The sequence below is a fragment of the Patella vulgata genome, chromosome 6, assembly GCF_932274485.2.
Source record: "Patella vulgata chromosome 6, xgPatVulg1.2, whole genome shotgun sequence".
Taxonomy (NCBI): domain Eukaryota; kingdom Metazoa; phylum Mollusca; class Gastropoda; family Patellidae; genus Patella; species Patella vulgata.
Genome location: NC_065884.2, coordinates 68,925,853 through 68,953,593, shown reverse-complemented (window position 1 = coordinate 68,953,593; position 27,741 = coordinate 68,925,853). Strand labels below are relative to the sequence as shown.

The following is a 27,741-nucleotide window of genomic DNA, read 5'->3' as shown; positions in this document are numbered from 1 at the left end:
AAACATCTTTATTTGGATCAATTTATAATTGGGATACATCGCATTAAGGTGAGATAATTTGGGTGAGACGCCAACCCTTTGGATAAATTCCCAGGTATGGAAACAGGAATTAGGTAAATAAATACATATGCCCTGTCAGGCCGGTGGATATGACGGGATTAAATCGGAGATTTGGTGACATAAGGAATTGGTAAGACTTGGGGGAATGGGTGAACCACAACTATCTAGGCCTATCTTGGATCAAGCCAGTCAAGGTTAAACCAACCTATGAGTCTTTAAATAGGAGACCAGTTATGGATAAATTACCACAGCCAAAGCTAGGATATTAATTCCTTACCCATTTTTGGTGATCCATATCCAATTTAAAATAGCTGGATTGCTGCCAATTACGTAAGGAGCTTTCCCGAGTGCACCGAGTGTCCACTGAGGATTTCCTTGTCGTCTGCTTCTATTTATAAGGGGATTCCGATGACGTCAGTTGTCGACCAATCAATGCGAGCGTTACTAACAATGACGACGTTATAGCGCACAATACTGGATCTTCAATGAGTTACTTTCTATTTTTCACTCGGCAACCGGCTGCAGATTTCACTCGGCCAACTTCGGTTACTCCTCTACACCAAACCATGTTTCCAAACAGAGTTATCTTTCCGTGACCCGCAAATTATATTTTTAACAATGAGTTGAATTCTATAGGAGGTGTTGGAACTCCCGCAAACAGTGCCGGTGGTGCAAGTAAGTTATAAAAATAAATACAACTGACAAAAGGTTAAGGACCACCTTAAAGTAAAACAAGACAGGAATATTTGGTCATTTAAGTAATAGATATTTTTTAATTGAGGATTTCGAAAAATATAGGAGTCCATTAGATGAGCCATGATGATCTGGTCAGGAAAAGGATGAGGATTACAGACAAGAGTAGTGATAACCATCGTCATGTGTATCCCTCTCTCACTTGGAGAGAGAGAGAGAAATGGGGTTTAACGTCCACTCGACTAACATATGGTTCAATTTTATTTCCATAATTCGCTTGCGCGTAGGGATCTTTAGCTGTGGGAGGAAACCGGAGGACCCGGAGGAAACCCACGAGGTTGGACAGGCGACCCTACTCCTTGTCACGTACAACCGGGGATTCGAAACCACGCCAGTTGACTCAATGACAGACTTTATGATACAGCTAACCATTCAGCCATCCAACCCCCCCCTCTCTCACTTGGATCACGTCCTCAACACCTCTTGTTTGATTAGTACCATGGTACCAAAGGAACCTGATACTATTCTTCTTGGAGTGGCAAGACTTATGCTGGAAGTATTTTGTGATGGATATTACATGGTTCCAAATAAAAACCATCTGAATTTATTGTTGATGGTTAAATATCAAACAGACCTCATTTTAAACGGTGGTGCTTATCTTTTTGACACACATAATTTTTACCTGTACTACTGCTCAAAAGCTTTTAATTTTGTTTTAAAATTCTGTTAATTCGTTGATAAATCACGTTATTCTATTCTCTAGTCATGGTAGTCAGTTAAACTTGAAACCTGTATGTTTAAGTTGTAACCACTGTAAAAAGGATGGCTGTAGAAGAATCATGTTCGTTCTGAATCTAAATGTAAAACCTATTCCCCCCCCCCCTCCCCAGTCGCTGATCAACAGAAATGAGCAAAGTGAACCTGGGCACTAAACAATATTCAGAATACAAGTTATTTAGAAGTTTATTTTGTTTGTGGCTTGATAAATACAAGAGAACACTTTTCAAGACGTCGTCAGAAATGAACTGTGAAAAAACTTGTATTTAATACACCGGTATATTAGTCATGGTTTATTCAATACAGTTACTAAATGCAGCTTTAACAAACTACATTTTTTAATTGTTTATTTACAGAGAAGAAATGGGAAACATTACCAGGCTGCCAGACACGCCCCATTGATAACAAAGGTCTGCCTGCTGCCGCTGTACACAAAACACCCAACCCAGAACCAATCGATGCCACAAAATTGCCGCTAGCAGAAAAAATTCGACGACTTTCAATGTTTTTACGAAGTGAAAAAAAAGTAATCAATGAAATTATGGTGAGGTTTTATTTATTAAAGATACATTATGGGAGATGGAGATAAGATAACGAGTTAGCAGTTCTCACTATAATAGTTAAAAACTACATAATGTAAAGGGAATTTGCTGAAAATGTCAGTCAAATTGGTCCACTATGAACCGAAAACTAAGCGGATGAAAGTTTCGCCTAGCCTCGAAACTAATAGTCTCGATTGTCTATTGTTGTGATTTAATTATCAATGAGCGATAGCAGCATATAGAATTGTAATCCAGTCGACATCGAAGGCTAGCCTTGACATCGGGAGTTTATTATGGTCTGGATAAGTTAATTAATGTCTAATTAATAATTTAGATAAGATTTCAGGCCTAAAGAAAGACCTGAAATTGACAGGTTTAGCTCTTGCATAATGCATGTTTAATATTTTTCACAATAATCTCATTAAAAACACAGATTCTGCTTTATTTTTATTTTTATTTTTATTCAAGCATGTATTACGTATAAAATTCTTTTATTTGCCCATCTACATAAGACCAGTTGGGCGAGTTTGGGTGGTCGAAGCGTTAATGCGTCATTACCCGCTTGTACGTGACAAGGAGTAGGGTCGTCTGTTCAACCTCGTGCGTTTTCTCCATGTCCTCAGGGTTTCCTTCCACTGCTAAAGACCCCTAATGAAATAAAATGAACTATATGTTAGTCCCGAAATGACCTAGTGTCGAGTGAACAATAAAGCCCATTTTCCTCTCTTTCCCATTAAATCCTATTTTATTTCATTTTAGTTGTTTGAGAATTCTCTGATGAGTTGTAAAGTTGGAATTTGACCAGATTTTTTGATCGATGGCATGGTACAAGGAAAGAACGGATCCTTTTTCACTGGCCGACTTAATCTGGGTGGTGTGTTCCTAGCCAGAGCTATCGGCATCAACAAGAAAGAAATCAAACTGTCATGTTTCAAGAAGGCGGTGGAACTTTATCGTACCCTTCCTGTCACTGAAATTTTGAACCAGGATGATATGACCCCAAAAGTTATCAAGGAGAAACTGGAGAATTTTAACTCGACCGTTGCTAAGATGGAGAAAGAAACAATTGCAGAGTTACCCCCACCATCTATTTTGAAACAGATCCAAGATATTCTAACCAATCCTAAATATGCTTCAACCAATTCAGTCAGCAAAATGGAGTTGGCGGCCTCTGTGGCTAAATGTCGAGTCCGTTGTCGATATGATGTAGAGAGTTGTAAAGCTGAATCAGGGAAAGTTTATCATAAGGGAATGTACTTTATTGACAACATACTACAAGGTGCAGGTGTTTCAGTTTCCAAAAAAACTGCTAAGTCATTGTGTTATAATATGGTGGTTGAACGACTGACCACCATGAATGTTGAACATGGCAACATCTTAGATGGTGTCGAACAGTCTGTCATAACAGAAGCAGAAGCACAGGTTCAGAGCACTTTGGTAAAGGCAGCACCAAATCCTAGGGCATTTGATCTCCGTGAACAGTTTGTCAAAATGAACGAACTTAGCAGTGCCACGCATCCTGCATCCATCATTACTGTCTTGGATGGAATTTTCAACGATGTAAAATTGACGCCCATTTGTCTATACCGTCGTAGCATGAACACAGAAATAGAAAAGGAGAAAATTTTCTGTAACCTCTATCTAGCTGGTCATCTCATCATGATTGGTGAAGCAGAGAACCGAACAGATGCCCAAGCAGACGCTTACTCTAAAGCCCGATAGGTTTCACGAACTGTGACCCCGAGTTCATCCTCCCCCAACACAGTAAACTTCAACCACACGACCAAGCAGCAACAGATGTTATCGACTTTCGTGTCAAGGGCAACTGCATTTTGGAAGATAACTGTTCGAATCTTCATCGCTTACAATGGACCCGAAAACCTATATCAACACTACCAGCCAAGGATATCGTTGTCTTTGAGGACGTCAGTTGGATAGTAGATCGTAAAGTTCAAGGTTTCTATATTTTACAACATTCATGTTTTGTCAACAATATGTTGTTGGAATGGGAGTTTTTTGACAATGATGATCGTGTATTCAGGTAAGTTGCCTTAAGGCCTAGTCTGGTCTCCCGGCCATAATCTTAAGGCCTAGTCTTGTGTCTTCCGGTCTCAACTGTAAGGCTTAGTCTTGTATCTTCTGGCCTCAACTGTAAGGCCTAGTCTTGTGTCTCTTAAGACCTAGTCTTGAATCTCTTAAGACCTACTGTAGTCTTGCGTCTTCCGGCCTTAACTGTAAGACTTAGGCTGTGTTTCCTGGCCTTAGCCTTCAAGCCAGAATTTCATATTTTCTATGAAAGTCAAAACATAATTATTTCTATGTCTTTTGCTCAATAGGTTATCAACTCACTATTATACGACTATGGGCATTATTTCCCACCCTTAAAAATCATTGACACAGGAAATAATAACACAATTACCTCCCTTGTTTTCCTATTGCCTCCATGCATTAGCTATCTTCAAATGTTGGAATTCGAAAATGATAATTTTGCCAATTTCGCAGCTGGCAATAGTGAATTATAGGATTAATAGGATTATTCTTTAACAAGGTAGGACTGTGTATGGATACCATCTATTTTAAGGCTTTATTTTAATAAATTTTAAAAATATAACTTAACAAATATGAAATTGTAGCTTTAAGATCTAGTCTTGTCCCATTGATCAAAATTTTGAAATGTTCAGTTTGCTTGTTACTCTTCTTTTGTTTTTAGGGGTGGTTGAGTGGTCCAAGCTCATAAGATCTTTCATTGAGTCAAACCTCCTGGGTGTCAGTCCAAAAATGTTGGTTTGTTTTGTGTGAGTGTTAATCCCCATTTCTCTCTTTTTTTACTTTAAGATGTCAGATGAAGATACAGAAGGAAGATGTTGGAACCGAACCTGCAGTGTCTCTTAGTAAGATAGGCTCTAGAAATTTTGCAGCAGCTGATATCTTGTTTAAGCTCTACGAAACACAACCAGTCATAGAGGTAAGTTATTCTATTGAATACTTGAATTAGCTTTAGGGCTATGGATTCCTGAGCTAAATAGGGCCTACATTATATAAAGATAGGTTGCCAGGCAACTAAACATACGCCCACAGCAGCTAAATCGTCCGAGCGGTCGACAAGAGTTGTCGTATATTTGTTCTTTTGTAGGTAATTAGGGGGCATTTAATAGACAACTTCATACAGATGACATTATAATTTTCGTCGTTTGAGGGTTCACAAGGTTCTAAAAACTAAAATAAGGGCTGTAACTCAGGAAGTAATCTACAGAAATTATTGAAATTCGACAGACTTTTTCGTTTTACTAATTCAAATAATACATATCAATTTCATACAGATCGGATGATAACTTTTGTCGTTCGAACGTTCACAAGATTCAACAAAGTAGAACAAGGGCCATAACTCTAGAAGTAATTGACAGAAATTGCTGACATTCAATAGGCTTCTTCATTTCACTAATTTAAATGATGCATATGAATTTCATACAGATTGGGTTATAACTTTTGTCGTTCAAGCGTTCACAAGATTCAACAATGTGAAACAAGGGCCATAACTCTAGATGTAATTAACGGAAATTTGCTGAAACTCAATAGGCTTGTTCGTTTTACTAATTTAAACGATACCTTTAAATTTCATACAGATCGTATAATAACTTTTGTCGTTAAAGCAACCACAAGGTACAACAAAGTGAAACAAGGGCCATAACTCATGGCGTAATTAAAGGAAATTGCTGAACTTCAATAGGATTCTTCGTTTCACTAATTTAAATCATGCATATCAATTTCAAACAGATCGGATGATAACTGTTGTCATTAGAGCATTCACAAGATTCAACAAAGTGAAACAAGGGCCATAACTCTAGATGATTAACGGAAATTGCTGAAATTCAATAGGCTTCTTTGTTTTACTAATTTAAATGATGCATATAAATTTCATACAGATCGGTTGATAACTTTTCTCGTTTGAGCGTTCACAAGGTTCAATAACATGAAACAAGGGCCATAACTCTAGACGTAATAAACGGAAATTGCTGAAATTCAATAGGCTTCTTCGTTTCACTAATTTAAATAATGCATGTAAATTTCAGAAAGATCGGATGATAACTTTTGGAGTTAGAGCGTTCACAAGGTTCAATAAAGTGAAACAAGGGCCATAACTCTAGACGTAATAAACAGAAATTGTTGAAATTCAATAGGCTTCTTCGTTTCACTAACATAAATATTGCATATAAATTTCACAAAGATCGTATGTTAACTTTTGGCATTAGAGCGTTCACAAGGTTCAACAAAGTGAAACAAGGGCCATAACTCTAGACGTAATAAACAGAAGTTATTGAAATTAAATAGGCTTCTTCATCTCACTAATGAAAACAACATATATCAATTTTAAAACAATTGGATGATAACTTTTGGCGTTAGAGCGTTCACAAGAAATTGTGGACGATGGACGGACGGACCGACGGACGTACCGACAGACGGACGGACGGGGGCGACGGCAATATACGTCCACATTTCAGTGTGGGCGTATAAAAACCAATTTAGCCAAGCATTGCATTTCTACACCCTTTCACTGAAGCAACGTTCCTGTCCCTTGAGCAGGGTTATCCTGTGACAACACCAGAAGATTGATATATGGGTGGGCTGGTCTAGTGGTCTAATGCATGCCCTTTAGATCATAAGATATGTCCTTGAATCAATTTGAGCCAAGCTTGTATGTGACAAGGAGTAGAATCTCATGTCCAGTATCGTGCATTTTTTTCCCGTTCCGTCAACATGCTGCCAATGGCTATACAAGGGACCTTTTTTCTTGTCCAGTCCATCTTGCCCTTGCAACAAGACGAAAAAAGGCTGGAAAAACCTGAGGAACTTCATTGGCCAGATTAAAAACAGATTCTTATCAATGAGCCAGTGTCCTACACACCAAGTCAGAACCCACCGAGCCAGCGGTTTACCCACAGAGGTGGGTCTTTACCCACTGAGACATTGTCTTACCAACTGAGCTGGTGGCTTAACCCCTGAGCCGATGGCTTATCCACAGAGCTGGCACCTCATGTACTGAGCCACCTTGGTTTTCGTTCTGCTCTTGTATTGCACATAAAAATGCCTTCCTGGCTAGGCACAGATTTGACCTTTAATTGATGAATGCCATTATTTAAAGTTAACCTAGATATCATGTCTTAGTAAATCGTTTTTCATTCCAGGTTTCTGCTTACACTAAACCTGATCAAGCGATAGAATCTGTCAGTTTTGATACGTTGCTTAAAGAAGCGGAGGTGTTGAAGAAAGCTGCCGAGGATGCAGGAGAAAACGTTACAGCTACTACAGCTGAGGGAACTGATTCAGAAACTGAGACCAGTGACACAGATGTTGAAATGAAGGAAGAAGTAACAGATTCACAGGCTAAGAAGAAATATCCTAGAAAACCACATTACCGTCATGCTGATAGATTTATTTTAAAAGCTGCCCAGGCACGACTAGACGAATTCATTAAAGTTAAAATGCTAAAAGATCTACTGTTTGGACCTGCTTTCCCTCATCATATCACACGCCAGATTAACGGCTTACTGTATAACCTCCCCGTTCCAGTTCGCTTTATAAATCATTCCACTAGAAATCAGATGTACACCATTGTAACGCAAAGTATGTCACCGATCAAAATTGTCGCATTTCTCAAAGCCAACGGTGGACAGTCTGGTCGCTTTCGTTTAGTCGACAAATCAGAACTTCCGACACATAAGGACATTTTACCAGAACTTAAAAGTAGGGAAATTTTAACTAAGATCAAATCCAAATTTTAGTAGAAATTTCAATTTTGATTGGCTAAGCACTAAAACCAATCAAATTGTTGGCTTTTTTTTGCTAATAAATATAAGTGCTAGTCTAATGTCTTGTCTCAATTACATCTTCAACAGTATGGTTTTGTTTCTAATTTAAAATCCAAATATTTGTCTAAAGTCTTTACCAGTTGTGTGGTTGAGTGGTCTGATGTATGCTTTAGATCATAAGGGCTGTCATTGATTCAAGTGCCATGGTTTGTTTTGAAGGTACTTCCAACCTTATTTGTCTTATTTTCGCCAGTCATGTTTGGCCGTTTTGACTGACTTGCAGTGAAATTGACCAACTGGAGAATACTAGTAGATCATAAGGTCTGTCTAAAGTTTAGACAAATATTTGGATTTTAAACTAGATTTATAAGGGGCATTTTAAAGGGGCATTGGCGCCATTGGGTAAGATTAGATAAGAGCTGACAGTTCTCGCTATAATAGTTCAACAATAAATAATAGAAACAGAAAATGCTGAAATTTCAGTCAGATTGCTTTGCTCTGAACCGAGATATAGGTGATTCAGTTTTAGGCTACAGAGCCAATTTTCTGAAAGGTAACCTTTTCTGTGGTTCAAGTATCTGATGTGAGAATCTGGGCCCTGTTTCTCGAAATCTTAACAGTGGGAATGCAGTCGACCCTACTCTTGGAAACGAAGCTAAGCCTCTTCACTAAATGACAGACCTTATTATCCAACACGAATGCATTATCATTTGACTCCACCCCCTCCCCTGCAGTGACACATGAATGTTGTGACCAATAACCACTTTCCTGTCTTAAGGCCTTTGAAAACAGACTATTCCTCATTATTAATTTGTCCCAACTAATCATGGTTCATGAATGCGTGTTCTCGATATGTTGACACTTCTACGATGGTGGGTGACTACGAGTCATGAGTGAAATAATCTTATTTCGTTTAATCTGTTATACTAATATAGAGAAAATACAATTTACATTTTATGGATATAACTTTTATGGATATAACTGTTACAACAAATAACACATCTACACAAATTTTTAAGTTGACCTCATTTCAATCAAAGTAAATACATGTACCCGTAAGTATTGTTTATATTCGCGTTACGTTTGGTAGTGGAACAGTGACACTGACATATTGTACATCGTTGACTTCAGGGTTAGGCTTGTTGTCTACCAAAGTTAGGTTAACATCTTCCACTACACTGCAAAGTCAGTAACATCATCAAGCTAACCTTTGCTAAAAGGTTAATGTTAATAACATCCACCAATTAGTCTATACACTAAACACAAGACCTGCAGCATTCAATCTCTGTGATCTGTAAATAATTAATAAAAAAACATATGAACTTACTTCAAATTTACACACTATAACTTATTACATAAACTTTATGTAGATAAGGAAAGTGAATTTTGAGATGCACTCCAATGACAAGTAGTTGATTTACATAAAAATTTACAAAAATAAGAACTGTTAATGAAAATAATAAACTGATTTACCTCAAGATAGATAATTGGAAATATTTTCTATACTTTTCTTCTGAAAAATGAAAGGGCGTAGTTTTATTATAAAACAAGGAACATGTACTACAAAAACATATAATTATTAATGTACCCCCTCGCCAACACGTACATTTGGAATTCATTTAATATAGTTAACTAAAAAAAATGTTAAAATCACAATTAATTATGATACCACAATTACAGGCTGGTAAAATCAACACAAAGTTCATACATTAGATTATAATAACCAGAATCGACTTTAAACTGATGTCTCTCACATATCAATGCCATAACTCTTGCAGTAATCATCAGATCTCGCTGAAAATCAATAGGCGTCTTGTCTCATGACCTTAAACACTGTGTATAAATTTAAAGTCAATTGGATTTTAAATTTAGCCTCTAGAGTGTTCACAAGATTTTTCAAAGTGATCAAGGGCCATAACTCTGGTAGTAATTATCGGATATCGCTGAAAATCATTAGGCTTCTTCGTCTCATGACCTTACACACTGTGTAACAATTTGGAGTCCATTGGATATTAACTTTAGCCTCTAGAGCGTTCACAAGATTTATCAAAGTGATCAAGGGCTATAACTCTGGCAGTAAATATCAGATATTAACTTTAGTCTCTAGAGCGTTCACAAGAAATTGTGGACGACGGACGTATAAAAATAAAAACAAAGTTTAAAAGAATCAACTTAATTAACAAAAACAATAATTAAACAATCAAAAACTAAACAGATAAATCAAATTCAAACGGAACAAATAAAGCAAAGAAAAGGAAAAAAGCAGTTCATTACCATTCTACATTAAAAAAATAAAGGAAATCAACTTGCGAAAAAAACTTTCATAAAATAAGAGTAAAGTAACACTAATGTTAATACTTTTTTAACGACACTACTTGGGCTCCCGGCACCCCTACACCCAAGCCTATCCACACCACAACAAAGGTCCATTTCATTGATTTTTTTCAATTTAATGGTCAAAGCCATCAAAAAAAAAAACCAACCCATTTAAAACACTGAAAAAATAATTTCAAATTCTACCTTTATAATCAAGAAATATAAACTTTAAATATGTAATATGTAATTCAGATCTAATTTTCCATCAAAATCAATGTAAATGGACCTTTGTTGACCAGATAAGCAAATTACATTGATACTAACTTCAGACTTTACAATTTTGTATAGAATTCGAACATTAAATGATCATGCGACCGAACCTCCAGCATGAGGTCCCTAACAATATCTATTTAAGAATAACAGAAACCATAAATTAAAGGCGTTTTTAGGACCTGAGCTTCGACCATATTAGATAGTAAAAGCTTAATTGATTCTATTAGTTAAGTATAATATTTGAAATTAGATCTATAATATATAATTATGATTTTAATAAATCTTAGCTGACAATAACGTGCGGATTTCATTCAGTTTTAAAATTGGTACTATATAGAGCCTAGCCAGTATAGCGATTCTGAAGGGAAAATACCGCTTATGACTCATGACGTCACTCAAATATGACAGAAAAGCACTTATTTTGGTGCCATCCCACGCATTGACTGGTATATAGAGCGTTTTGATCATTTGAAACTTTGAGTTTGACCTGAAACCCTATTAATTAATAAATAGGTAATATTAATAAAACAATACTACTAGGCCTATTTATTAGTATTTAGAATATATATCATATGTAGGCCTACATACACTGTCATACAGTGCCTTTATTTACAAGTTACATCTGATTTATTAACTGATTATCAGACTTATCCATTTGTGTGTATCTCATTGATCATTCTCAGGCTCAAGTTATACTCCTGACAAGTCCACGAGTCACGATACTGTGACCCCCTGTTGGTTGCACTTACTTGTAGTTAAACTGTCACTACTACAACTTAAGGGGTATAAATAAAATGCTTGAAATGAAGTCGGACTAGGTAGATATCTAGGCCTAATTATAATGTCGACTTGTTTTCATATCGATTACCCGACGCCAAGACCACTTCTACTGTACTAGCACTAATTTCAATGTAGGCTACTTAGTAGTCTTACCCCAAAAGTTAGAAAAGACTTCGTCAGCAAAAAAAATTATTTACAATCGGTACATCTATGATTAAGATTTGATTTATGCAGTTTTAGTCAAATACTAGCCTACTATAAAGTAACAAACTTCATTTACATTACCCAGGTCAGAAAATCTCCTCAGAAAATAAAAGACAACTGTTTAGTGTTTGTAGCCCAATAAATATAAGAAGCTGACGCCGTTAAAAACAGTGTTAGCCTAAACATCAGAATATTGCGCCAAAAGCAAACCAGTTAAAAATATAATTTGCGGGTCACGGAAAGATAATTCTGTTTGGAAACATGGTTTGGTGTAGAGGAGTAACCGAAGTTGGCCGAGTGAAATCTGCAGCCGGTTGCCGAGTGAAAAATAGAAAGTAACTCATTGAAGATCCAGTATTGTGCCGTTATAGCCTTGACCGCGCCAAAGTGTCATGGCCGCCGGCTGTTTGATGTCGCTTGTTTCGCTAACTGATTTGTGTCAATTCATCGGCCTAACGGGAATGTTATAAATATAATTATGTGAAAAGGACAAGATGGATATCGGGCATTATATTGTGATACATGGTAATGTATGACATTGTTATATAAATGTGTTTCGGGCGTGAACTCTACAAGGGAGCTGGTCTTATTTTTTGACACTCTCAGTCGGAAACGACGTGCGAAAGACTGGAATCGCCTGGACCGTAACAGCACCTTCTCAACCTCTTGGGTTTACTCCGGGTACTCCGGTTTCCTCCCTCAAGAAAGGCCCCTGCGCGTGGCTAAGATAATAAAAATGAAAAATAAGACTTGTCTGTGATATTACCTTCGGTGGAAGCGGACGTTAAACACTAAGAACAACAACAACGAATTCAGTACAGACAGAAAGATTTAGAAGTATAAAAAGCTATTGTTGTTTACAGTAGTTATTGAGCGTGTACCATAATGTGTTTCAGCGCCATTTGGAACAAGGGACTCAAAGAACAGGGCTAGACATATTCCACAAGTCATGTCAAATGGTGACACTATATTCTTATCTGGAGAGCATGCGCAATAAATACCATCGGTGTAGACTGGAAAAACCAGACACTAAAGAGTATGTCGCCAAACATAATTGATTAGAAATTACAGTAAAAACAGAAACGATTGAATGTAAATCAGTTTATATACATTCATATTACATTATTACTGTGTGAACCATGGTAAATTATAAAACTTGCCTATGTGTTTGAAATCACCTCTGGTTGAATAAAATCCATTACACAATTAAACATCCAAATCAAAACAAAAATTCTCTCTTGAAAAGTCAATGTTTTTGCTTGTATTTTCGACAGTGTCCATCACAACATTACACATGTCACGTCATGAGCTAAACCATCATAATATGTTGAAGGGGGTAAAGGTTGAATCACGTGTGTTGTAATCACAACAGCGCACGACCGTTTCGAGTTTTTGAGTTTGGGCAACACAATAGTAACTGAGACAAAGACATTGATTTGGAAACAATTGATTGTCAGTCTACTAAATTTTATTCACAATGAATATATCATCAATTATACGAATACTCGTAAATATAATATTGTTTTTCACCCCTGTATATATAATTGTATATTGGATACATTGCCTTGTGAATTTCAAAACAAAGCCGGGAATTTACAAAATAATTGTGTTACCGATCACGTACGATTATAAATTTGTCTAAACAGTTTTTTGCACATCGGAAATAATATTCAGAGCGAAATAGAAAGAAACTGAACTATCTGCCGATAATTAATCCGGTGTGCGGTATGATTAATTGTTGGTAATAATTTTTGGTATTTATATAAAAAAAAAATAACGTTATATTATAATAATTATAATACAAGAGGGAAACAAAATACCGGACTACAAGCGTATTTATGTTTTTAAACGCCCAAACTCATTACTGGGTTCCGAGAGGAATAGCTTATTCATACACAACCGTTACGACAGACAAGCCTTGCTTTGACCCCCCCTGTACGAAATGATATAATCCGATAAATGACGTAATTAGCTTCCATTTTGGTTATTTCTCAGTGTCAAAGTTTGTGATGAGTTCAATTTTACAAGAGAGAACTTTTTTATTCGCTAGGACATATAGTTGTACAATGGATTTTATATAACCGGAGGTAATTTCAAACACACAGGTAAGTTTATAATAACCAAAGTATAGTAGTTTGTTCATAATCGAAGAAATCCGTTTATTATTTACCACGGTTTACACAGTAATATTATTATGCGTTGCGACCCATTTTTGTCAATTTCTAGGTCCCAAATATTAGCCCCTTTAAATGATTTATTATGTTGCTTTATATTTCATTAAACATTAAATTATGCATCTATAATAAAGTTAAATGCCTGTAATAATATATTTTAAATAAATAAAATATTCTGTGACTGCGCGATAAGATGGCCGCCATTTTTCAGCATTGGGTGAGTTTTAAATATGACTTGGACGATCTCCAACCCGAGTAAATCATATCTGGAGAGAGAGAAATGGGGTTTAACGTCCACTCGACACAAACTAGGTCATTTCGGGACTAACATATGGTTTAATTTTATTTACATAATTCGCTTGCGCGTAGGGGAAAATCATATCTGGGCGTATTCAAAAGTTTTCTTAATGTTAAGAGTGTCTTACCTTAAATCCGTATTCAAAGGCTGTATTTTTCATATCCTTGGATAAGTCTTTGATTTTTTCACAGAACGCAAATACTGCCTTTAATAAGAAAGATTTCAAAATTTTAGCACAAAAGGCCCATGGACCTGAGATGCACCGCTGTCCATAAAGCAGTATGTATACTTTAAAGGGCCATCATTTTGGCAGTTATTCTTTGATTTTCTTTCTCCGGCATGTTGCCAGTACAGATGGGAAGTAAAATAGAAAAGGCCTTTTGGTCATACCTACTACTACTACCTTGGTGTTTTAACGTCTGCTTCCACTGAAGTGATATTGAAGACATTTCTCCCCAATATAGGTAGGACACAGCTCACCAAATATTCCTATGCCATGAAAGTTATTTTTAGTCTTTATCTCCATTTCCCTTTGACCCCCTTTTGCATGACGATTTCTGATGACTTTTTGGTGTAGCATCCAAGAAAAGGGTTTGAAAATACATTTTCTGTCAGATTTTGGTAAATATTTTTTGATTTTGAGGCGGAAACATACATGAGTTGAGAGGATGGTTAGGTTGAAATGTAGGGCAGAAAATTGCATGTTTATTGGTCTTTACTTCCAGTTTGTGTATCTCAATATTTTCATGATGAACCTCATACCTGCTTTTGGAAAAGCGGTTGCCAAACATGAATCGTGACGACAAATTAAACATACATTATGCACGAGCTAAATCTTCCTATTTTAGGTCTTTCTTTAGGCCTGAAATGTTACCTAAATTATTAATTAGACATTAATTAACTTAAATCCAGACCATAATCAACTCTCGATGTCGTCGCTAGTCTGCGATATTTACTGTATTAGGATCCAATTTGCTGCTCAACTTTCATTCATGATTAAATCATCGCTAAATTCTTGGTTCAGAGTGGATCAATTTGACTGAAATTTTCAGCAAATCCCTTTACATTATCTGGTTTTTAATTATTATAGTGAGAACTGCCAGCTCTTTATAGAATCTTCCATAATGTATCTTTAAAAAACATAGATATGGTTCATGAAGAGTGTTGGATATTGAACTGGCATTTCTTAAAGATGGGTTCCTGCGTACAAACTGGGTGATTTAATGGTATATATGGACCAAAAACATATTCAAACTAATTAATTTGTCATAATTATGCTTCAAATCCTTCTCAAACATTGTAATTGCGAAGGAATGCCCTGCTATTAAAATTCGATCAAACCAGGTCATGTTTACATCACGTCTTGGGAATCAGAGGAGAATTCATTGCACACTTAATCGCTTACTATTTATTACAAATATCGAATCCTAATTAAATTCTCGGATTATCCACTACCCGCGTCTTTTTCCGTCATTTTTATCTCAGAAAGTATTGTACGTCTAACTCTTCATAAAGTTTATCAAGCGCTCAATGTTCGCTTGTGACCTTTGACATCACACCTGCTGAAGTTCCTAATCGTCGGGCTGTTGATTAGGGGAACCCTTACATTTTTGTCCTGTATACGCTCCATGAGTGTTTTTCGGGGAATCCAGTATTTTTCTAGTAAGATTGGATATCTCTACTTTCCATATATACCAAAATTGCCATACTTTTATTGGAAATAACCACCCGATAATTACTTTTCTGGGAACCCATCTTTAAATTAATTTCATGGACGTTGACATATTGTTTTAGACCTTGTTCGTGTCTCGTGTTATGTGGCCCATGGTTTGAAACGAGGTGTTTCTGAGGGATGTACATGTTCGCTCTTGAAACAGGTCTTAAGGACAGGGAAATTGTAGATAATCCAGTGACACTGAATCGTAGTTACAGGATCAGCAACATGACTACACAACAAGCATAGGATGTCATCTGCCAAAACTGATTTTCACGGTATTTTACAAATAAACAATGGATGGAATATTAGAATTGTATATATATATATATATATATAAAGAGAGATGTTTTGATTCACGGTGGCTAAGTGGGTAAGACACTGGCTTGCTAGCCTGGACATCAGGTGTTCGATCCCTGCATTGGCCAACAAAGTTCAACAGGATTTTTTATCGTGGTTTCCCCTTGTCAGTGGTGCAGATGGAGGGTCTGACAAGGACAGCTGTCTAGTCTTTTGGATGGTATGAAAAGCTGAGCTCCCATGTACACATTGGCATGCACGTTAAAGATCCCTTGGCATTTGGAATTTGATATAAGAGTTTAGCCATAGTGCCACTGCCCAGGCTAAATTTCCCTGGGAGCAGAACAGTAGGACGTTAAATCCCATTTCATTTCATTTTATAGAGATGTTAAGTGGTGGACACATTTGCTGAAATTTATTCTGCTGAATGGGTGGACACACAATGCGAATGCTTCGCCCGATTCACCAGTCGATTGCATCGTCCGATTCACCAGTCGATTGCATCCCCCTTTCATGTCACATGATTAAACATGGCACTGACAATGTCTTCAAACAATCATGTGATTGGCTAATGAATTCTACATTCGGACGAAGGCTTCGGCGAAGGGGACTCACTAGGCGGATATAATTTAGCCGAATATATCAAACATGTTTGATTTGGGCGAATCATTCGGGCGAATGAAAGTGGACACACTAGGCGAATTTCAACACCAAACAATTCGACCGAGTCATTCGGCTAGTGTGTCAACCTCTTTAAAGATACATTATGGGAGATTCTATAACGAGTTGGCAGTTCTCACTATAATAGTTAAAAACTAGATAATGTAAAGGCGATTTGCTGAAAATTTCATTCAAATTGATTCACTATGAACCGAGAACTAAGCGGTTGAAATTTCCTGCTAGCCTTGATCATCATTACTAAAGTCAGAACGATAAACAGCATAATCGTGATTATCCATTTAATCATTAAATCGTGAAGGAAAGTTATGCAGTAAATCGGCTCAAAATCCACTAAAGATCGCAGGCTAGCCATGTCATCTCGAGTTGATTATGGTCTGGATGGGTTAATTAATGTCTAATTCATAGTTTAGATAACATTTCAGGACTAAATAAAGACCTGCAATGGGCAGATTTAGCTCTTGCATAATGCATGTTTTAAGTATGGCATTATTCGATGGGGATGTCTGTTCACTGTCGACTATCTTCAAATGACCGCTGATTATCACCTTTTTTTCCATGGTTAACTTGAAATTTCCTTCTGCCAAATAGGTTATTTTGGTCCAAAATATTTTAGGAATCAGACCGCGCTTATTCCCATTTTTTTTTTTTAAATATTTGGAAGTTTTCGTGCAGAGGTATTGAAAATCAGGAGACTATTCCATATTGAAAACCCTGAAATAGAAGATGACATAGGCCAAAACAGCACTATGATCTTTCTTCTGGGTCAAAAAACTAAGAACACAGTAAGGCAGGTCAGAGAGAATTTACACTCGAACACAGGAATCTAAGTAAGTGCACACATACACATACATATATGTAGGAGTTGAGCATATGCAGTCAGCAATATCCTTGATTTTTCAGAGTGACATTATAACTACAAAATACGCTATTACCTATGGTATATTATACACATCAACAAATACTTTAAAACTACAAAATATGCTATTATATATAATATACTCTTAAAATAAAGTAAGGGATATCCAGAAACAATACAAAACTGAGGAAATGCACTGCTGTTTTTATTAGAGGTAACCAGTGTGTGTTAATAACAGGCCAATTGCCTACACACGAACATAAACAGTTCATGTGGGAGGCTTATCAAGTGTCAAATTTGACAATGAACCCCTCCCACGTTTATGGAACTATTGCGTGTCGCATGTGCAGCTCAGTGGTTCTGTTTTGGCGATAAGTTCTTCATCTGTGAACATACTCTCAAAGCATGTCAAGTGTCCATGACTATTTATTATATCACAACCTGCATAGGTATTTGCATTTCAATATCCCCTACCTCTTTTTAAGAGTATATATTACACTGACAAATATGCTATTATCTACATGTATAATATATATGGTATATTACACCAACAAATACTTTAAAACTATAAAATATGCTATTATATATGGTATATTAACCTCAACAAATACTTTAAAACTATAAAATATACTATTACCTATGGTATATTACATCAACAGATACTTTAAAACTATAAAATATGCTATTATATATGGTATATTACATCAACAGATACTTTAAAACTATAAAATATACTATTACCTATGGTATATTACATCAACGGATACTTTAAAACTATAAAATATACTATTACCTATGGTATATTACACCAACAAGTACTTTAAAACTATAAAATATACTATTATATATGGTATATTACATCAACAAATACTTTAAAACTATAAAATATGTCTACTGTGGACTCTGTCACATCCGTTCTCGGAATACTCCGGCACTCTGTGAAATCTGACATCATTGTCGGATTTGACAAGAGTCCACTGTATGTCTATTGCAAAGATATGTGTACATATGTCTATATTAATTACAAAGATATATACATCCATATAATGTTTTAGAAAAATATATAAACATGTCTATATTACAAAAATAATGATTTTCTTCAGCATCTTATTCTCTAGTATGAATTCTTTTATGATTACATAGACTACTAAGTTGTGTAAATGATTTTTTACAAACATCACAAAGCATTCTCAGACTTAACCCTTCCAATGCTAGACGTAAATCCACTGCCTGTGCTAGACCCTTTTTTGAGGAAAAAAGGGGGATTGGAACTGAATGCCAAACAGTACTTATGGAAGCTTTTATGAAAAATCTTTTTGTCTGTTGGGATGGGCATGAGGTTGGGCTAAGAGGAAAAAATAGAATTTTGGAAATTTGCATAATAATGTAGTCACATGATGTCATGACGGCCATTTTGGATTTCTCATTTCTCACTAAAGCTAACACGAAAACGAATTTTTCTCCATGAAATACTTATGAAATATTGATTTTTTCACTGGATTTTGATAAACATATATAAAAGGAACAAAAATATTAATAGCAGCCATGAACAATGCCACCACGAACACGCGCATCACGTCTCCCACTGCCATGACCCCGTGCGGATTGCAATACCTTGTTTTCACTTTCACTTTCATCCCGAAGTCCCATATCATTATCAATATAGTTAGTCAATAGATCTACACGTTCGGGGCTCAGGAATTGCCCACGTCTTCTACGATCCAGCAGGCCAGCATTATTATGAACATCAGAATCTACTGCAGACACAGGGCTATCGTGTTCACATTGGGCTTGTTCATCATGCACGGGAGGCATAGCCATAGGCGGAACGTCGCGCAACAAATCACACACGTACTTCATAATACCAATCACTGTCCTGACTACTATCATTATCAAGTAACTGGAAACGAATTATGTGTATCACCCGCCTCAAAATTGTTCACGTGTTGGTCAGCAAGACGTCATTCACGACTTCGTCGAGAGTGCATCATCTACGTTGTCACTATGCACTCCGCCATTTTACGGTTTGCCACTTTGAAACACGTGGAAATGTGTTTTAGTTTATAGAAAATACAATAGATGGCACTTGCAGTTACGGTACTAATTTTAGCGAGGGCTTTACTAAGTACACGGTAATACCGGGTACGCACATTTTAACGACATTTTATATTACCCGGTAATACCGGGTAGACGCAATGAAAGGGTTAAGTTAAGAATTTACTCAAAATTGATCACCTTTTTTTTTTATAAAACTTTTGAATTTTTATGTATCAAATATGTGCAAAGTTTTGTGTTTTTGGATCAAAGATATTTCTCATAAACAGAATGCTGCAGTATGAGTTCTGGTGTGTCGCTGTAGATGACTACTAGTGGTAAAAGATTTACTACAAACATCACAAGAAAGGGGTTTTTCCTGCAGTATGAGTTCTGGTGTGTCGCTTTAGATGACTACTAGTGTTAAAAGATTTACTACAAGTGTCACAAGAAAAGGGTTTTTCGCCAGTATGAATTTTCAGGTGTTGATGTAGTGAACTTCTTTCTGTAAATGATTTACTACAATCGTCACAAGAAAAAGGCCTCTCCCCTGTGTGAGTTTTGGTGTGTCGTTTTAAATTACCACTAGAGGTAAATGATTTACTACAAACATCACAAGAAAAGGGTTTTTCACCAGTATGAATTCTGGTGTGTTCCTGTAGATTACTACTACAGGCAAAAGATTTCCGACAAATGTTACAAGAAAATGGTTTTTCACCGGTATGAATTCTGGTGTGTTGATGTAGACTACTACTAGTGGTAAATGATTTTTTACAAACATCACAAGAAAAAGGTTTTTCGCCAGTATGGGTCCTGGTGTGTTCCTGTAGATGAGTACTACGATAATATGATTTATTACAAACATCACAAGAAAAGGGTTTTTCACCAGTATGAATTCTGGTGTGTGAATATAGTTGACTATTATTGTTAAATGATTTATCACAAACATCACAAGAAAAGGGTTTTTCGCCAGTATGAATTCTTGTGTGTAGTTGTAGACTAGTACTAGTGGTAAAAGATTTTCTACAAACATCACAAGAAAAGGGTTTTTCACCTGTGTGAGTTCTGGCGTGTCGTTTTAAATTACTGAGAAGGCTAAATGATTTCCTACAAACACCACATCTATATGGCTTTTCGCCAGTATGTATTCTGGTGTGTGAATATAGTTGACTACTAGTCCCGAATGATTTACTACAAACATCACAACTAAAGGATTTTTCTCCCGTGTGAATTCTGGTATGTGTCCTTAGATAACTACTATTGGTAAATGATTTACTACAAACATCACAAGAAAAGGGTTTTTCACCAGAATGGGTTCTGATGTGTCGTCGTAGATTACTACTATTGTTAAATGATTTACTACAAACATCACATGTATATGGCTTCTCGCCAGTATGAATCATAATATGCAAATTTAAACCACATATGTTTCTAAATGATTTACCACAAACATCACATTTATAGTTTCTATTGGAGACAGAATGCTTTGACATTTTCAGCTTTTCTCCTGAATCTTCTCTCTGAAAGAAAACACAATAATAATTAAATTTACTGCTTAATTATTTTTCTCAAAATTAACCATAAACCATTCTAGGTTTTGACTTGAAATGCTGTATTTTTATTACTGGTGAGAAAATGACAGAGAGAGAGAAATGGGGTTTAACGTCCACTCGACACAAACCAGGTCATTTCGGGACTAACACATGGCTTAATTTTATTTCAATAATTCGCTTGCGCGTAGGGGTCTTTAGCAGTGGGAGGAAACCGGAGGACCCGGAGAAAACCCACGAGGTTGGACAGGCGACCCTACTCCTTGTCACTACTACAGATGGAGCCGTATGTAGCAACGTTTTGCTCGTAAAGCATAGATCAACTATGGAGTTAACGAGGTATATCTTTAGATACAAAAACTGACTGTTTACTGGTCACCAATAGGTTGAAAGTAAGATCGGTTGCCATGCAACAAAATATTCGCCCACGGTAGCTTAATCATCTGAGCAGTAATTCAATAGGATTCTTTGTTGTGCTAATTTAAATAATGAATATAAATTTAGTACAGATCTATGGAAGCCTATAACTAAGATTCCTAATTTCTACTTTTCCCCTCTTCAGAACACGAAAGTCGAAAAGTCGAAGTTACGACAAAATGTGAGGCGACAAGACGGTATACAAGCCAAAATTAACTCGAAAATAGGAAATTAAGAAATAACACACCGCGATAATAGGTCGCTAATAGCGCAGTGTGTTAATTTCCTAATTTCTCCTTTACGAGTTGCATTTTGGCTTGTATAGCGTGTTGGCGCCTTCTTACTGACATCAATAAATACAAAAATATGACTAAGTCGAAAGTCTACAAGACGGTATACAAGCCAAAATGCAAGTCGAAAAGTAGAAATTAAGAAAAAACGGGGGGCGCTATTATCGCGGTGTGTCATTTCTTAATTTCCGATTTTTTAGTTAATTTTGGCTTGTATACCGTCTTGTCGCCTCACATTTTGTCATAACTGCTACTTTTCGACTTTCCTGTTCTGAAGATGCGAAAAGTAGAAATTATGAATGATAGTTATAGGCTTCCTTACAGATCGAATCATAACTTTAGTCGTTCACAAGTTTCTACAAAGTGAAAAAAGGGCCATGACTCTAGATAATAATGGAAATTGTTGAAATTAAATAGAATTCTTCATCTCACTAATGTAAACATCATATCTCAATTTCAAAAAATGTACATGGAACATGTGTGATGGCATTGGATGTTTACTCAAATGACAAACATGAAAAACCAGTGGTTGTCATACAAGATTCACCCACATTTTGCAAAAAATGGATAGGGAACAAGCTATAAAAAAAAGAGGGATTTTTAGAACAATCTGGGGCCATAATCCAGTAAGTTATGGTCTAAAATGTGTGAATATCGAAAAGAACCGAGATCTTTGGGATATAAACATATATTTCAAGTCTCAGAAAAAAACGAAAAAAATTGACATCTAGTGTCCCACAACCTTTGTTATTACATAATTTTACACTATTCGCGTACAAGGAGCGGCCATTTTGTTGAGCAGCTTTGTTTCGATTTTCCTGAAATTTGAACTCAACATTCATTTAGGAGATAAACACCTCCTGTTTAGAATTTAGAGGACTGTTATTGTCCATTTGATACCGCTTAAATCATTAGAGGCCGAGATCGCGTAGGACCCGGAGAAAACCCACGAGGTTGGACAGGCAACCCTACTCCTTGTCACATACAACCGGGGATTTGAAACCACGCCAGTCGACTCAATGACAGACTTTATGATACAGCGCGCGCACGCTAACCATTCAGCCATCCAACCCCCCACGTTCGAAACAAATTGCATATCGTGTTTGATAAATGTCCATACACTCGTGTGACTGTGTAGATATATGCTGTGTAGCGTACGCATGTGGTTGCTATGCTTGTTTACGTTGTCATTTCGACGCTGTGAATGTGATTGTTTTTCTTCGCAAAAAAACATGGCCTGTGTATGAAAATTAGTCTCTGTCCTTTTCATATCAGTATCAGCCCGACTTGTATATTTTTAAAAATATATTACGATCCATACGGAGTTCAATAAATTGTAGTATTTTTATTCACTTGTTGAAAATCTTCGATTTTGACCAGTCTGATTATGATAGAATGACCATAGCAACCATTATTGTCAGACCAGCCTTGAAATTAAATTTACTTATTATGTTTCAAATACACTCACTGTTTTTTTGTGTGTTTCAGGTGTGTGTTTCAATAAGCCAATGGTTGAATTTCATTGTTGATGACATACAAGAAAAAATTCATGAAGATTTCCAAGAATAAAGTTTTGAGGTGTAGAATTTTTGGCCACTGCAAACAGAGTCTAGCACCCAGAAAATATTCATTCGCAGTGAGTCGCCCAGGAAATTTAGAGGACTGTTATACTCATTTGACGCCACTTTTCGACCAATCAGAATCCAAGAAATTTCCATTTTGGGCTACAATATGGTGTTATATTTAAATGGTTTTGAAAGTTGGATAAAAACTGTAACCTCTAGAGGATCCACAAGCTAAAATGAGATTTTTTGTACAATTAAGGGCCATAATCCAGAAAGTTGGTTTTCGATATGCGAGATCTTTGGGTTATGAACATATATTATCAGATAACAAGATATCGAAATTGGATAACAATTGTAATATCTAGAGGGTCCACAACCTTGATATTACACACTTTATAACACTATTTGCGAACTGGGAGTGGCCATTTTGCCCAGTAATTTCATTAGGGTGTATTGGGATCTCTAGAGGGACCACAAGAAAAAATGTGATTTTTCATACAATCAGGGGCAATAATACATTAAGTTATGGTCCAATATGCGCAAATATCAAAAGGAAGCAAGATATTAGGGTTATAAACATACATTCAAGTTTCATCAAAATCAGATAAATAAACAAGTGACCTCTCGAGTGTCCACAAGCTAAAAACATGAATTTGCATACAATTGCAAGAGCCATAATCTATAAAGTTACGGTCCGATCCATGCCAATATCGAAAGGAACCGAGATCTTTTGGAGATAAAGCTATAAAACTGTGACCTTTAGAGTGACCACAAACAAATTGTGGAAGGACAGGGGCGACAACAATATACATATAAATGTGGGCATATAAAAAGACAAAGGGGGATTTAATGCTTGAAATACAGAGTTTATTTTAAGGAAATATATGCTAATAAAGTTATATTACATGTACCTTTAACAATAATAAATCCAGCTATAAAGTCACTTGAAATTTCTTGAGTTGTTAGCTTGTAAACATCCGTTTCATTCTTTACATCACTACTAGACCACCAATACTGAATCTGAATAAATCAAACAATTAATTTGAGTTGATAATGTTCATCAGAAGGCATAAATCATCAACTATATCACTTTTAAAAATGAAATGGGGTTTAAAGTCATACTTTACTGGAACAACAAAGTTTTAAGGGTGAATGGAGAAGTCATAAAAACTCTCAAAAAATAGTCCAGTGTGGTTTCAGTTGCTGCCTGTGACAAATTTTGCTAATGTTGCTTGTTAAATTATTTATAATATAAGATTGGAAACTTTTAGTTTATATATGACTTTATTTCAAACACACAGGCAAGTTTATAATAACCAGAGTTAAGTAGTTTTTTCATTTTAAATCGAAGAAATCCGTTTAAAATTTACAACGGTTCAGACATGTAAGTTTTGAAATTCGATTTTTAATTTAGCCAGTCAATATCAGTACTTTCATTTGGGTTAGTCCATATGTATGAAATACTTAGGCGCTACTGCACAGTGCATTAGCGCCAATACCTATATGTCGCAAGGATGCTAGTGTTTATCAAATTTACATTTTAACATTAAACAATATATCGGGTGACCTGTAATAACCTTCTATACTGTTACCTAGCTAATATCCGCTTGAAATAGATTGCCGCCATTTTTGAATGTAATTAAAAAATGGCACGGATCGTCTCCAACCCGAGTAACTCATGTCTGATGAGTCGTATGACTCAAAGAAATAAAAAAAGAAGAAAGAATGTCGGTGTTCAAGTGCGTAAAAGATAAATGAATCAAAATTAAAGGCGTTTTTATCTACTTGCCAATAATCGCTTTGAATTTAGTGAAGATGTCCGTATACTCGATTTCAAACCACTTTGACTAGTTCGTTAAATGTACCGATAAACGCGATCAAAGTTCAAACTGCATGTGAATAATCAGGCAAGCTAACCTGTTTCTTGTCACGTAAAATTTAGGAAAAGGAACTAATGAATTTGAGGTACAAATCTCGTGCATATTCTAATTCTGGTTCGGCATTTTCAATTTCTTTCAACTGATTTCAACAACATAGGAAAAGGTACGAATCAATTTGAGGTACGAACTACGAAGTGAGGTACGAATGAACTAAGTACGAAACAGCCAGGTTACGAAACAGCCTGAACCCGTTATTAGGACACTACTGGCACAGAGTACTACTGCACTCGGCAAACTTCAACAGATTCCAGTACCCTACATCTAATCTCGGCTGTATGACAAAGTCCGCCATTAGAATTACTTTCAAGTTCCCGGATTACAATGGCGTTGTCCATGACGACCAATGACGTCATTGATGACGACGTATTTGAAGAATGTTTTATCTTACAAAATTTTCAAAGTTTGAAGCTGTTTTTCTTTCAAGTTTATCCGATTTTCTTTTAGACACTGAAATTTGCACTGAAAATTCTACACTCTTCGAACGACGCTAATTTGAGAACTTTTTTCTAAACGCGGACAAGTTTCCCTTATAAGTAAACCGGTGCCGCATCGCAAATGTATAGGCGTAGGTACATGTCACTTACTGTCATACAGCCGAGGCTAGATGTAGGCTACCGGAATCTGCCGAGGTTTGCCGAGTGAGTACTACTGGTGTAATTAACATTGTTATTTTGAAACCGAGGCTTCCATCATTCAAGTGCTTACTTTTACATTAATTAGTGAAATTAAAGTGGTTAATTCAAGTTTCAATTTCAAGTTCTTTACTATGAGTATGAAACTCATCATTGGTGTAATTAAAGTGCTTATCTTAAAAGTGGTAAAATTAATTTGGTGTATCCAAAGTAATTATTTTTAAATTGGTACAACTGATTTGATAAAATGAAAGTGGTTATTTTGTATTGTTATAATTGGTCAAATTAAAGCGGTTATTTTGAAATTGATATACATGTATAATTAAAGTTGTAATTTTGAAATTAGTGTAATGAAAATGGTAGTTTTTAATTTGGTATAACTACATGTATAGTGATTGTGTAAGGAAAGAGTTTATTCTTTAAGTTGGTATAATTAAAATGGTTATTTCTAAATTGCTATAATTAAAGATACATTATGGGAGATACGATAACGAGTTGGCAGTTCTCAATATAATAGTTCCAAACTAGATAATGTAAAGGCAATTTGCTGAAAATTTCATTCAAATTGATCCACTATGAACCGAGAGCTAAGCAATTGAACTTCCCGGCTAGCCTTGCTCATCATTACTAAAGACAGTACGATAAACAGCATAGTCTTGATTATCCATTTAATTGTGAAGGAAAGTTATGCAGTAAATCGACTCATAATCCACTAAAAATCGCAGGCTAGCAATGCCATCTAGAGTTAATTTTGGTCTGGATAGGTTAATTAATGTCTAATTAATAATTTAGATAACATTTCAGGCCTAAAGAAAGACCTGAAATAGACAGATTTAGCTGCCTCTTGCATAATGTATGTTTAATTTGGTGTAGTGAAAGTTTGTCTTTAAATTGGTGTAATTAAAGTGATTAGGCTATTTTTAAATATGAGTAATTGAAGTGGTTATAATTAACTTGTTTTTATACGCCCACATTTTCATGTGGACGTATTATGCCGTCGCCCCTGTCTGTCCTGTCTGTCCGTCCACAATTGTTTGTGGACTCTCTACAGGTCACAATTCTTATCCGATTTCGACGGAACTTGAAATATAGGTTTATCCCCAAAAGATCTCGGATGCTTTCGATATTGGCATGTATCGGATCGAAACTTCATGAATTATGGCCCCTGTTTGTACGAAAAATCACGTTTTTAGCTTGTGGACCCTATAGAGGTCACAATTTTTATCCGATTTTGTTGAAACTTGAAATGTAAGTTTATAACCCAAAGATCTCAGTTCCTTTCGATATTTGCGCATATCGGACAGTAACTTCCTGAATTATGGCCCCTGATTGTACGAAAAATCACGTTTTTAGTTTGTGGACCCAATAGAAGTCATAATTTTTATCCAATTTAAAAAAACTTTCTATTATATCACCGTTACACCCTAAGGATGACTGAGTTCGAATTTCGTGAAAATCGGCCCAAAATTGACAGACAAAATGGCCGCCGTTCGTTCCCAAATAGCGTAAGAATATGGTATATCAAGGTTGTGGACCCTATAGGGGTCACAATTTTTATCCGATTTTGTTGAAACTTGAAATGTAGGTTTATAACCCAAAGATCTCGGTTCCTTTCGATATCCGTGCATATCGGACCATAACTTCCTGAATTATGGCCCCTGATTGTACGAAAAATCACGTTTTTAACTTGTGGACCCTATAGAAGTCATAATTTTTATCTGATTTAAAAAACCGTTCAATTATATCACCGTTACATTCTAAGGATGACTGAATTCGAATTTCGTGAAAATCGTCCCAAAATTGACAGACAAAATGGCCGCCATTCGTTCCGAAATAGA

At 36.0% G+C, this 27,741-nt stretch overlaps 1 protein-coding gene and 2 long non-coding RNA genes across 5 annotated transcripts; 1 reads left to right on the top strand and 2 right to left on the bottom strand.

Annotated features, from left to right (window-relative positions):
- Positions 1-898: 898 nt before the first annotated feature.
- LOC130010411 (uncharacterized) lies at positions 899-7,938 on the top strand. 2 transcript variants are annotated; one of them, XR_007681466.2, is made up of 5 exons: positions 899-1,005; positions 1,887-2,074; positions 2,832-4,113; positions 4,908-5,037; positions 7,256-7,938. It is a non-coding gene; the product is annotated as an uncharacterized LOC130010411 (long non-coding RNA). The 2 variants fall into 2 exon arrangements; XR_007681468.2 differs by lacking the exon at positions 899-1,005 and adding an exon at positions 1,209-1,403.
- Positions 7,939-8,825: 887 nt separating this feature from the next.
- On the bottom strand, positions 8,826-11,824 carry LOC126824124 (uncharacterized). Of its 2 annotated transcripts, XR_007681477.2 has the most exons (3): positions 11,534-11,824; positions 9,353-9,392; positions 8,826-9,171 (listed from the first exon to the last, which is right to left on the bottom strand). It is a non-coding gene; the product is annotated as an uncharacterized LOC126824124 (long non-coding RNA). The 2 variants fall into 2 exon arrangements; XR_007681478.2 differs by lacking the exon at positions 11,534-11,824 and having other exon boundaries at positions 9,353-11,207.
- Positions 11,825-18,272: 6,448 nt separating this feature from the next.
- Positions 18,273-24,351, bottom strand: LOC126824072 (zinc finger protein 235-like). The gene is made up of 2 exons (XM_050553250.2): positions 24,243-24,351; positions 18,273-21,029 (listed from the first exon to the last, which is right to left on the bottom strand). The coding sequence occupies exon 2, from the start codon at positions 21,000-21,002 to the stop codon at positions 19,869-19,871; it is 1,134 nt and encodes a 377-aa protein (XP_050409207.1). The 5' UTR covers positions 21,003-21,029; positions 24,243-24,351; the 3' UTR covers positions 18,273-19,868.
- Between the last annotated feature and the right edge of the window lie 3,390 nt (positions 24,352-27,741).